The 13,832-nt window shown below is 41.8% G+C and overlaps 1 protein-coding gene across 1 annotated transcript; it reads left to right on the top strand.

Moving 5' to 3' along the window:
• Positions 1–1,657: 1,657 nt before the first annotated feature.
• On the top strand, positions 1,658–10,686 carry LOC106550454 (serine/threonine-protein kinase SBK2). Its single transcript, XM_014068369.2, has 3 exons — positions 1,658–1,832; positions 5,697–5,899; positions 10,126–10,686. Exons 1-3 carry the CDS (start codon positions 1,667–1,669, stop codon positions 10,684–10,686), a joined length of 930 nt encoding a protein of 309 aa, XP_013923844.2. The 5' UTR covers positions 1,658–1,666.
• The last annotated feature ends 3,146 nt before the right edge of the window (positions 10,687–13,832 follow it).

Here is a 13,832-nt window from a genome sequence, read left to right as displayed (position 1 = left end):
GTCTTGCTAAATTTGGAATAAGGTTTGCCTGTGTGAAATGGGGACGAGGAGAGGGAGAGACCACCCCATGGGACATGGTGCTCTAAGACCACACAAATGAATGATTGTAGCTTTGGTTCATACGGACGTGCATGAAAACATCTACCTGCATATCAAGCTGCCCATGATTGGCACATAGAGATTGTAGGATAAAAACTTTCAAGGAAATCAAAGTAACTTCTAAACACATGTGTGGGTATACACAGGCATCAGGAAAAGTATGTATGTATGTATGTATGTATGTATGTATGTATGTATGTATGTATGTATGTATGTATGTTGCATTTGTGCTGATAAATAAATAAAAGGGAGATTAGTATAGATCTATTTCAAGCTACTTAGCTCTCATCAGCTAGCCATACCCTTACTGAGATTTGAACCTGGGCTGTTTTTATATGTTACGCAGTTGTATTAACCTCTAAGCCACAAGCTCTTCTCCCTTATCAGCTGAGCCAAGGAAATAAATAAGTGTTATGTCAAAGCACCTGGTATGCCCAAATATGGGAGGGAGTATACTGCTTCCCTTTTGCCTTTCAACTCCACCCTGGAAATCTTCCAGGCAGGAAACCATTTATGTGTGTACACACACACACACACACACACACACACACACACACACACACACACACACAAACACAAACACACAGAGGCTTCAAGAAAAGAAACTTATGAGTGATAATTGACCATACTTCACTCAAGTTCCATTTGGTGCCATTAATGTTCTTAATATACAGAACACAGTAAGGGAAATTGTGCATTTTGTAATTCTGTAGGATTGAATGTAAGTAAGGTAAAGGTAAAGGTTTCCCTCACACATATGTGCTAGTTGTTCCCAACTCTAGGGGGTGATGATCATCTCCATTTCAAAGCCGAAGAGCCACTGCTGTCCAAAGATGTCTCTGTGGTCATGTAGTCGGCATGACTCAACGCCGAAGGCACACTGAAAATTGTTACTTTCTCAACAAAGGTGGTTCCTATTTTTTCTACTTGCATTTTTACATGCTTTTGAACTGGTAGGTTGGCAGAAGGTGGAACAAGTAGTGGGAGCTCATTTGTTATGCAGCGCTAGGGATTCGAACTGCTGAACTGCTGACCTTTCTGATCAACAAGTTCAGTGTCTTCGCCATTAAGCCACCACATCCCTTTGAATGCAAGTAGAAAGGCATAAATAAAATTATAATTACAAAGAAAATTAAAAGATTTATTTATTTCATATTACGATGCACATTGGAGCACGCAGAGTTCCTGAATAAATACTACAAACTAAAACTATTTAAAAGAGATGGCAGGAGATTTCAGTCTTGCAAAACGCTGTTAATGTAAACTGACAATGAGGCACAATTAACTCATCTAGTCATATTTCTTGTCTGATTTACCTGAGATGGTTGATACCATTTTTTTTTTACTTTTTTTTGAAGTACAAATCTCTGACTGCTACTTTACCTGTCTGCTGAATTAGGATGGGTCTAATTCCTCTCTGACCATTAAGGCACTGGATCTTCCTCCCACTCTTGACTGATCATTCCCTAGGCAGCATCTCGATTCCTCATCCCTTGATGTCATTTTCACATACCATTGCAACAAGAAATATTCACCAACTTCTTTGCATTTCTTGTAGGGTTTCACCATGAACCGTAATTTGGGGATGGAGGCACAGGCTCGTCTCACAGACATGTTGGAGATTACTGCCCAGAGCCTGGTGCACATGGAAGTAGCAGACCACTACCAAATCATCAAGCAGCTGGGCAAGGGAAAATATGGCGAGGTGGTCCTGGTGATGCACAGGCAAAGAGGTAAAGATCGCTTTGTATGGTCAAACAATTCCACCCCCTTTCTCATTAAACCATTTTAAATTTATTAGTTTGTTTGTTTCGCATCTTTGTTATTTTTATAAATAACTCAAGGCACCAAAGATATCTACTACATATATTCCTCCTCCTATTTTCCCCACTAGAACCCTGTGAAATGAGTTGGGTTGAGAGAAAGCGACTGGGCTATTTTCACCCTCCCGGAGGCTCAAGTAAAACCTCCGGAGCCTGAGGAGGGAAAAAATGCCCCCCCCCCATTGGTGCAGGATGCTGAGTAGGCCACGCCTACATGGCCACATTCACCCAGCAACTGGCAGAGAACCAGTTGCTAAAATTTTTGAATCCTAACTCTGACTGACTATCTATCTATCTATCTATCTATCTATCTATCTATCTATCTATCTATCTATCTATCTATCTATCTATCTATCATCTATCTAGATGATAGATAGATAGATAGATCTTTCTTACACGAAAAGGAAACATCATTTTTGATAAGTAAAAATTGATCAGTTCTATATTTCCAATCTTTGATATTTGGATTAATGATACTTTTTCTAATATCTTGTGCAATTTGGTTAATAGAGAATATCCTAGAGTGGCTTATAGTGATGTAATTTATTCTCAAAAGAAACAGTATCATTACAAATATAAAATCAACAAATATTTCCTGTCAAATACCCACTAATTTTATGAGCTGTCACTTATTTGAGCCAAGTTTTAATTTAAACTAAATAATGTTGCTGTCAACATCCGAGTCAGGGCGCTATTCAAAGTGTCCACAATGCACAATGTGTTTTGGAGTTGCCACACATGCATAGGGGCAGGGGGATGCATGGCCCCACAGAGGGGTGTCGGGTGATGGGACTCACACTGGGAGAGGAGCCAGGAAGCCAAGCCAGCTGTGGTTGGTTCATCCAGGCCTGAAGAGTACTTGCTGGAAACAGGCAGAGAGAAATCGAGCTTGAAGAGTGCTTGCTGGAGCTGGAGCAAACAAGTACTTGCTGGAGCCAGCCGGGAGCAACCAGGAACAGGAAGGAGGTGTGTGCTGAGTCCATATAGCCAGCTGGCTAGCAGAAGCCAGTAATGCTGACTAAAAACCCATTTATGCTATTGTTCACTACATACCAAGCTGAAACTCCAGTAAAAAGACCAATTCTGCTCACAGTGTAGCCTCTTCTATGGTTGGCTTGGTTTGGAACCGTGACAGTTGCAATTGTCTACCGTGGTCAGAGTAAATGTACCTCTCCCCCCACCGTACAAATGTAAAGTGTATTCACTACCAAACTCAAATCTCCCCCCTCTACCGCCAATACACATGAAGTACTTAAAAATGCCCTTATAAGAAAATATTCATAGCAAGCTGAGTTGATCCCAAGTAGTGATAGGGAGAAGACTTAGTCAGGCACTTGTGGCTCAGTAAACCTAATTGTTTCTATTAACTGAGATAGTGCAGCTGTCATGCTGACCTAGTAGAAAAAGACAGAGTCTTAGTGGCTAAGGCACCAGGCTAAAAAATGTGACTTTTAGTCCTGCCTTTACCATGAAAGGCAGCTGAGTAATTTTGGGCCAGTCATTCTCTCTCAGCCTAACCCACCTCATAGGGTTCTTGTGGTGGGGAAAATAGGACGGCGTAGGGCAGGGGTGTCAAACTGATGGCCAAATGCGTCACGTGCTGGCCACGTCCACCTCAGCTCTAAAAAATGGGGAAAACATTACAAAACATGTGATGGCAATGTGATGCCTCAAGTTTGATACCCATGAGGTTGGGTGATGAATATGTTTGCTGCCTAGAGCTATTTGTAAAAATAATAAATATGAGATACAAATAAACAAAATAGGTCACCCACATGCACAGACACACACATACACAGACACACACAGACACACACACAGACACACACACTATTTTTACTGTTGCTTATGGGCCATTCAGTAAAGTATCAAAGTTTTACTGATTGTCTGGTATATAGTATATGATTGCTTATATGCATTCCAATAAAACTATGTTCTATCTTCAAGTGATTTGGTTGCTTTAGATGAGCCAGGTTTTGGTTAGAACAGCACATCTGTACCAGAGTTGGGTCCTACCGCTTCGGCTGAACTGGTAGTGGTATGGCGGCCTGGGTTGCTGGAATCGGCAGCGACCCGGGCCTGCCACGCCCCCGAACTGGTTTCCCTGATTTGGGAAAATATTTAATATAAAATCATACTTGTAAGGATTTGTACAGAATTCTATATTTTAGGCTCTTCAAAGACTGGGCCTGTTTCTTCTTCGTCACAGGGAGCTGATCAACATACACATTTCAAGCATAATTTCTCTTAAAAAAAAAAAAAAGATAGCCAGGAAGAGTTTAACATTTTTACTTACACAGACACACACACTACACACAACAGTAAAAATGGGCAATTTTACTGCATATTTAAATATATAAAACAGTAAAAATTATGTTTAGCATAGTTATGAAAAAAGGAAGAAACAACAAACTTACAGAAAGAGGAAGGAAATGTTTCAGAAACATATTCTCTCTAAATGAGTGTGAAAACAATTTTTTTTGAGTTATTGTTAGCACTTAGTGTTATTCTAAACATTTAGCTGCAATTATTTAACCTATACTAACTTTTTCCATCCACCCCCATGCAAATTATAATTATATACAATAGTGTCTTTTTAAAAATATTTATTGATTTAGAGCTGAAATATTTGGTTATATTAGCTGATCCATTAACTTAACCATTGTTTACCTGGACTTAACCAGAATAAATTCAGTCTCTTACAAACATTTTAAAACAATGTAATTTTAGAATTACCTCACCATATTTTGAATTCAAATGAAAAATCTAGACTGTACTTGTCAAATGTATTTATTGATATAGGACCATGATGGCAAACCTATGGCACATGTGTCCGAAGTAGCACGTGGAGCCATGTCACCTGGCATGTGCAGCGTCACCAGTTCCTCTTTCAGGTTTCTAGCGCACATGATGATCAGCTCGCCTTTGTGCCTGCGGCAGTGCCGGAAAATGGAAGAGCTGGTCTTCCGTTTTCCAGCATGAGCGTGCATGGTGGCCAGCTGATTGGTTTGTGTGCATGCATGGCAGTAAGTGGAAGACTTGCTGGCTGGCGTACATGTTCTCACAGGAAACCAGATGCGTACAAGCCCCTTGGGCAGCTCCGCTTCCTGGTCACAGCCCCAACGAGTGTGCGTGCAAAGCGCTCCCTTTTTGGCACTTGGTACTGCGCACATGCTGCCTTTTCGGCACTCAATGCCAAAAAGGTTCACTATCACTGATATAGGATATACAGGTACTCCTTGATTTACAACTTAACAACTATTCAATGTTACAACAGACATTCCCTACATACTTCCTACCCATTTTCAGAGTTATGACACCCACACAAACCCCAAAGGCTGAGTGATCACATTTTGGATGCCTGGCAACAGTCTTACGATCGTTTGCAGTGTCTCATAATCACCTGACTCTGATTTGTAATTTGTTTTTGCCAGTTTCTGGCATTTATTTCTGATTTCTGACAAAAACACCCATTAGAGAAAATGAATTCACTTAACGACCATGTTTCCACTTAACTTTCGTAACTTCAAACTGGTCATGTGATGGCTCGACTTATGACTGTAACAACTTGTGACTATAATTTCAGGTTCAATTATGGTTGTAAGTTGAGGGCTACCTGTCACAATGACCCTAAATTTTGATGATTTTGCATATAGAAAGCATTGCTGGAATAGTTGCCTGAAATTGCACAATGATCAAAAGACAGAAAAGCCTCCTGATTATTGGAAATTGATGATCTTGGTTTTATTTATATCCCCTCCCAACTTCTCTCAGGGACCCCAATGGCTCTCAAGCTACTACCTAAATCTAGCACCAAGCTCCAGAATTTCTTATATGAATACTGTGTGGCACTCTCACTTTCTGCCCATCCTGCCATTGTTGGTATGTTTGGCATTGCTATAGAGTCCAGCCAGCATTACGGTTTTCTCTATGAAGCAGCCCTGCATCGAGACCTTATCTCCATTATCAAGCCCAAGGTAAGGCCTATTTTTTACATTTCAAGGTTTAAAAGATTAGTATTATTAATAGATTTTAGATTTACTGTATATTTTAACATCTGCAATTTCTTACTTTTAGATTTTAATAATAATAATGGCTTGGGCATCATTTAACAAAATGAAATTTAATGATGAGAGAAGTATAGTTCTACATTTTAGGCAAGAAAAACCAAATGCACAGGTATAGTACAAGTGGCTCTACAGTAGTAATTGTGAAAGGGATCTTGGAGTCCTAGTGGACAACCATTTAAATATGAGCCAGCAGTGTGTTGTAGCTGCCAAAAAAGCCAACACAGTTCTAGGCTGCATAAACAGAGGGATAGAATCAATACCACTTTATAATGCCTTGATAATATTGCATCCAGTTTTGGTGGTCACAATGTAAAATGGATGTTGAGATTTTAGAAAGAGTGTACAGAAGAGCAACCAAAAGATTAGGGGATTGGACACTAAAACATAAAGAAGGGGTCAACTTAGTCTCCAAAGCATCTAAAAGCAGGACAAGAAACAATGGATGGAAACTGATCAAAGAGAGAAGCAACCTATTTATTTATTTATTTATTTATTTATTTATTATTTATTTATTTATTTATTTTTTATTTATTTATTTATTTATTTATTTATTTATTTATTTATTTATTTATTTATTTATTTATTTATTTATTTATTTATTTATTTATTTATTTATTTAAATATATTTATATGCCGCCCAATCCTGAAGAACTCCGGGCAGCTTACAAACAATAAGAGAGAGAAAAAAACACATAACGAGAAAAGAAACAGTTTAAAAACAGCAACACCCTCATACATTCATTCTAATCGGGGCTGGACCTCAACAGTGAGGTCAACAGCCCCAGGCCTGCTGGAACAGCCAAGTTTTTACAGCTTTCCTGAAGGCCATGCGAGTGGGTATGGTCCGGATCTCCGGGGGTAGCTGGTTCCAGAGAGTCGGCGCAGCCACAGAGAAGGCTCTTCTCCGAGGGCCTGCCAGCCGACACTGTCTGGCTGATGGCATCTGAAGGAGGCCCAATCTGTGGGATCTTACTGGCCGCTGGGAGGTATGTGGCAGCAGGCGGTCTCGAAGGTACTCTGGCCCTAAGCCAAGGTGATAACCAACACCTTGAATTGAGTCCGGAGACCAATTGGTAGCCAGTGCAGCTCACGGAGGACAGGTGTAACGTGGGTGTAACTCAGCACACCCAATATCGCTCACGCGGCTGCATTCTGAACTAACAGGAGTCTCTGAACGTTTTTCAAGGGTAGCCCCATGTAGAGCGTGTTGCAATAATCCAGCCTCAAGGTGACAAGGGCATGAGTGACCATTTGAAGTGCCTCCCGATCCAAATAGGGCCGCAATTGGGGCACCAGACAAACTTGGGCAAAGGCCTCCCTGGTCACAGCCGACAGATGATGTTCCAGTTTCAGCTGTGAATCCAGGAGGACTCCCAAATTGCAAGTCCTCTCTGAGGGGCGTAAATTTTCACCCCCCCAGGGTTAAAGATGGACTGTCCAAGCAGTCCTTCGGGGGCAACATCCAAAGCCACTCCGTCTTATCTGGATTGAGCACAAGTTTGTTCACCACCACTCAGATCCTAACAGCCTCCAGGCATCGGCACATCACATCCACCGCTACACTGAGCTGGCACGGGGCAGAAAGATACAATTGTGTATCGTCCGCATATTGGTGGTACTTTACCCCATGCTGCCGCATGATCTCACCCAGCAGCTTCATGTAGATGTTAAATAGGAGGGGGGACAAGACCGAACCCTGTGGCACACCACATTTGAGGGGCCTAGGAGTCGACCTTTGCCCCACGACCAATACCGACTGCGACCTGTCAGAGAGGTAAGAGGAGAACCACCACAAAATGGTGCCTTTCAGTCCCACCTCCCCTAGGCACCACAGAAGGATACCGTGGTTGATGGTATCGAAGGCCGCTGAAAGGTCAAGAAGCACCAGGATAGAGGAATATCCTCTATCCCTGGCCCGCCAGAGATCATTGGTCAGGGCGACCAAAGCGGTTTCCGTGCTGTACCCAGGCCTGAAAGCAGACTGAAAGGAGTCTAGATAATCCGTTTCATTCAAGGTCCATTGGAGTTGAAGCGCCACCACCTTCTCAACAACCTTCCCTAAAAAAGGAAGGTTGGAGACAGGACGATAGTTTTTCAAAATAGCTGGGTCCAAAGAAAGGCTTCTTGAGGAGGGGTCTTACCACTGCTTCCTTTAATGGTTGCGGGAAAAACCCCTCCTGCAAAGATGCATTGGTAATCGTCTGGAGCCAGCCTCGTGTCACCTCTCTGCTGGTCGAAACCAGCCAGGAGGGGCACGGGTCCAGTAAACAAGTGGAGGCACTCATCGCTTCCATGGCCTTGTCCACTTCCTCAGGGGTGACAAATTCAAACTCATCCCAAAAAATCTGATTAAGACTAGCCCTCGGCATCTCGGCTGGTACTGCCCAAGTGGAGTCCAGGTCTGTCTGAATCTGAGTGATTTTATCTGACAGAAACTGAACAAACTCCTCAGCTCTTCCCTGCAAGGGTTCCCCCGCCTCCTCACCTTTCAGGAGGGAGCAGGTCACCCTAAACAGGGCGGCTGGGCAAGATTCCGCAGACGCAATAAGAGCGGAAAAATGTGTACATTTTGCCGCCCGTATCACCACTAGATAAGTCCTAATAAAGGCTCTTAATAGTGATAGATCAGACTCAGAGTTACTAGCACTCCAACATCACTCTAGGCATCTCTTTTGGCGCTTCATCTCCCGGAGTTCCTCGGTAAACCAAGATGCCCTCCTGGATCCACTGCTGTGGAGAGGCCTCAAAGGTGCAATCCGATCCAATGCTCCAGCCGCCACAATGTTCCAGGCAGCGACCAAAGACTCCACCTGATTGTGGACAAGGGAGTCAGGTATCTCTCCAAGCTCCCTCTGAAATCCCTCCGGGTCCATCAGGCGCCTGGGGCGGAACCACTTAATCGGCTCCACCTCCCTGCAATGGGGGAGTAGCGTTCTGAAGTCAAGCCTCAGCAAGGAGTGATCTGACCATGACAAGGGCAAGGTCTCTATTCCCCTTAACTCAAGATCACGTCTCCACTGCCCCGAGAGAAATACAAGGTCAAGCGTGTGTCCCGCTCTATGAGTCGGACCCTGAACTACCTGGGTCAAGTCCATGGTTGTCATGGAAGCCATGAACTCCTGTGCCCCATCTGAGTGTTCACCAAGAGATGGCAGATTAAAGTCCCCCAGTACTATTAGTCCGGGGAACTCCACTGCCAACCCGGCTACTGCCTCTAGCAGCACAGGTAGGGCTGTTGTGATGCAGCTGGGAGGCAGGTACGTCAACAGCAAGCCCAATTGAACCTTTAGGTCCAACTTCAAGAGGAGAGACTCACACCCCACAATCTCTGGGGCAGGGATCCTGCGAGGAACTAACGATCTTTGGATGATAACTGCTACTCCCCCACCCCTTCTCTGGTGTCATAGAACTAAGAAGAAATTTCCTGACAGTTAGAACAATTAATCAGGGGAACAACTTTCCTCCACAAGTTGTGCAGTTTTTAAGAAGAGATTGGACAACCATTTGTCTGAAATTGTATAGGGCTTCCTACTTGAGCAAAAGGCTGCACTAGAAGACCTCCAGGGACACGTCCAACTCTGTTATTATGTTCTGTTTCATTTTAAGGTATGTATTATTTATATGATCATAGAATACTTAAAATAATCACGAGATTTATTCAATAAATTATTTAGTAACTTATTACATTTTAAAAATAGTATATAAAGTTTAATTTTCCAAAATCAATTAGAAACAAGTCAACAAATCAACCCAGGTGTTATAAACTATGACATGAGATATTTTGAACTTAAAAACTTGAAATTTTGAACTTTGACCATAGAAGATGATGATCATAATTCCAATTTCAAAAAAGTTTTTAAAGCTTTTTTCAACAGAATCACGTGACGCTGAAAAAAATTAAGAATATGTCCAATTTCAATTGTGATTGGGATGGATTCTGTGTTGAAGAAAAGAAAAAGGCTTGAGTTTTAAATGTTATAGACCACTGTTTCACAACCTTTGCAACTCCCAAAATTCTGACTCTGTGGGGAATTCTGAGAATTTGAGATCCACACACCTTAAATTTGCCAAGGTTGAGAAACACTGTCATAGAACTAATGGAGTAAAAACATGTTTTTCTCTAATCCATCTAGGCAGGCATTCCTGAGAAGGCAGCCAAGCTCTGTGCCAAGCAACTAGTGAGTGCATTGGACTTTATACACAGCCGGGGCCTGGTGTATCGAGATGTTAAACCAGAGAATATCCTGCTTTTCGACCGTCACTGCCACTGCATCAAACTGACAGATTTTGGATTGACCCGACCCCAGGGCACTCTGCTGCAGCTTGTGACTGGGGTCATCCCTTACACTGCACCTGAGCTAAGCCGTGGCACTGCTGGCACCCCAGGCCTACCCATCAATGCCAGCCTTGATGCCTGGGCTCTTGGGGTGCTGATCTTCTGTCTGCTCACTGGCTACTTTCCTTGGGAAAAGACTGTACCCGAGGATTCCTTTTTTGATGACTTTGTGATATGGCAAGAATCAGGTTCAGATGAAGATCTGCCATTTCACTGGCGTCCTCTGTCTCAAGATTGCATTGCTATGTTACAAAATCTTTTAGCCCTAGAGCCTACCAAGCGGGGCCCCATCCGCCAAGTACTCAGCTACCTGGATCGGCCATGGCGAGCAGACTTGGCTGCTAAAACTGCCATCTGAGCCAAATTTACCTGACTGGAGTGGGGATGGAGGGAGATGAAAGACCTCCCCCCCCATTATTATATATTTGAAAAAAAAGTAAAGAAATGCTATGTATTGGAAAATTTACAACAGTCCTCAATGCAGTGGTGGAATTCAGCTGGTTTGTACTGGTTCATGTGAACCAGTTGTTAAATTACCCAACTTCCTGCTACCAAAGTGGATTGTGGGCGCTGCGCTGCAATGAAGAAATGGGCAATAGAGCAGCCAGAGTGACGAAAGAAGAAGGCCGCTTTCTCTCCTCCTTCCCTTGTGCTGGCTGCTTCCCTTGTGCCGGCTGCTCCTTCTCTTGTGCCGGCTGCATTTCTCCATTGTAGCCTAGTGCAGCGCCCACAATCCACTTTGATTGGGTGGTGGTGGTGGTAATTTAACAACTGGTACTCCCAGGGTCAGGTTGGCCATTGTGGGAGGCTCATCCCACATTTGTGGCGCAGCTGGAGGATGGGCCACGTTTTTCCATGACAGCCAACCTGACCTTGGGTTAAACGATTGTTAAATTATTTGAATCCCACCACTGCCTCAATGTATACCTTTTGAATGATTTCATTTTATTGGAAGAGTCTAAATCAGTGCACGTGTTTAAGATGATTATAAAACATAAAGGTAAATATTTTTGTGTAAGTTGGAATTTTAATTATGAAAATATATCATTTTCATTTAGTAAAATGTTACTTTAGACCTTGCTACTTATGATATAGAGTGATTCTAATTGTATATACTAGCAAGCCAGAATGCAGTTTATCTGGTTTCAGCTTAGACTGTCATTGTGGTTTGTGAACCATTGTTTCTAGTTTAGTCAAGAAGCCATGCTTAAAAACCCATGGCTTAGCACAATATGTGAACCTAGTCAACTACTGGTTTCACACATTGCAGTCATACTTGTTTGATTTTGGCTTAATTTGATTTTGGCTTAATTTACTATGCATCCAATCACAGAGGCTTTTTTAATAGCAGGGATGAACAACTTGCAAATCCAGGGTTACATATAGATTCACTTTTATATAAGAAGATCCCCCTCTAGCACAATTATCAAAATATGTATAGCAAAGTTTCAGGCCAGGAGTGACAAAAAGTGAAAATTGATAATGTAAATGCTAACATAGTTTTAATAAAGGCAAAAATCAATTAAGATTATCAGGCAGCCTCCGACAAATAAATATCAGAAATACCCACCTCTGATTATTGCAGTTCTAATTCAATGGCACTGTGACTTTTAAAACAAACAAACATGCTTCAAAAGCCAGGGTGCCATTGAATTAGAACTACCTATATTATGTTATTCTATTTATTATTTTTAGAAATAACTCAGGGCAACGAACATATCTAATACTTTTTTCTTCTCCTATTTTCCCCAAAACAACACCCTATGAAGTAAGTTGGAATGAGAGAGTGATTATCCAAAGACATGCAGCCAGCTTTCATGCCTAAGGTGGAACTAGAATTCACAGTCTCCTGATTTTAACTTTGTGCTGTAACCACTAGATAAATCTTGGCAAATTTAAGAGGGATGGGCTTGCATTCCCAGAGTTTAGTTCAACTATCTTACAGTTGCCACGGTTGTGAAACACACTAGATCAAACTAAGTCTGTTTTTAAATATTTTTTCTATCTTTTAAACATTTTCTCCCAAATAGTATTTAAAGAGGCAGTTATATGCATTGACTAGCTAACTAATACAATAATTGTGGTCTCACTCATTTTACTTAATTGCCTAGTTTACTGGATCCTTGGCATGTAAATGAAAATCATGGCTCAGATAAATCTTGTCAGAATGATTTAGAACAATGTATTGAATATACTTGACTTCAAAGTTTAATCTTGAATAGGCTTGTCTACCTAAACCCAGTCAGTTTGGGTTTACCAGCCATATGGACACAACAAGACAGAACCAATACGTGAAATTATTTGTGTGTGTGTCTGTTTTTCTCAAACAAACCATGCTTTTTTTCCCCTAAAGAAAATAGCTTTTCCTAGATTGACACTTTCGGATTAGATAATCTTGGGCCAAAATGGTGAAGAATTACAATGCTGTGGCCCAATATTTCTAGAGATTGAGAATGGTTGCATTACAGGTAATCTAGAGATGTTGATAAATGTTTTTAGTAATTTGATTAAAAATGACATTTTTTGCAGTTCAGTTATACATATATCATGACAGTGAGGGACATAAATTATTTTTTCTATTTTAATTTGTCTCTGAACTCTAAGGCATTTTCAGAACTCATCTGTTCTCACAGTTACAGAGAAACTTCTTTCTACAGGCTCCTCCACTGTGCCATCCACCCACCCACCTACCCACCTACCCACCTACCCACCTACCCACCTATCTATCTATCTATCTATCTATCTATCTATCTATCTATCTATCTATCTATCCATCCATCCATCCATCCATCCATCCATCCATCCATCCATCCATCCATCCCATCCCATCCCATCCCATCCCATCCCATCCCATCCATCCATCCATCCATCCATCCATCCATCCATCCATCCATCCATCCATCCATCCATCCATCCGTGTTCATTAAACAAATATGTTTATATGGCTGCCCAACTCTCACAGGTGATTCCAGGCAGCTTACAACATAAGACCATAATATGAAAACCGTGACCCATTGACCCACCCATCCCCAATGACAGCAACAACACAATCATATGAAACCACTTGACTGGCTCCATCTCAATTCAGGGCCACCAGACCTGGTGACAAAATCATGTATTTAGGGCCTTTTGGAAAAACAACAAGCGGGAACTAATCATACCTCTGGAGTATTGATGATCCATGGAGGAGTCACTAGTAAGAAGGCTCTTTATTGTGGCCCCACTAAGTGTCCATATCTAATAGATGGGATCTGCAATATATTTTGCCTTACCACCCTAGTGATGGATATAATGGAGGAGACCCTGTCCTTCGAATAATCTTTTTTCAATACACCTTTTCTACTTACCTTTATTGTTACCATATTTGCTTTGCAACAAATTCCCCGAAAAGATTAATTAAATAATTGTACTACAATAAAACACTAATTAGGCATGTTTTTCAGGATTCAAGGCTTGGCTTGAGGATTCAGAACCTGTAGCCGGCAAGAACCAAATTCTTGACAT

This window comes from Thamnophis sirtalis, unplaced genomic scaffold, assembly GCF_051295495.1.
Source record: "Thamnophis sirtalis isolate CommonGarterSnake01/CBP01778 unplaced genomic scaffold, rThaSir2_p1.2 scaffold_4, whole genome shotgun sequence".
NCBI lineage: Eukaryota > Metazoa > Chordata > Lepidosauria > Squamata > Natricidae > Thamnophis > Thamnophis sirtalis.
The sequence above is the reverse complement of the archived record's forward strand: the minus strand, read 5'-3'. Positions and strand labels throughout refer to the sequence as shown.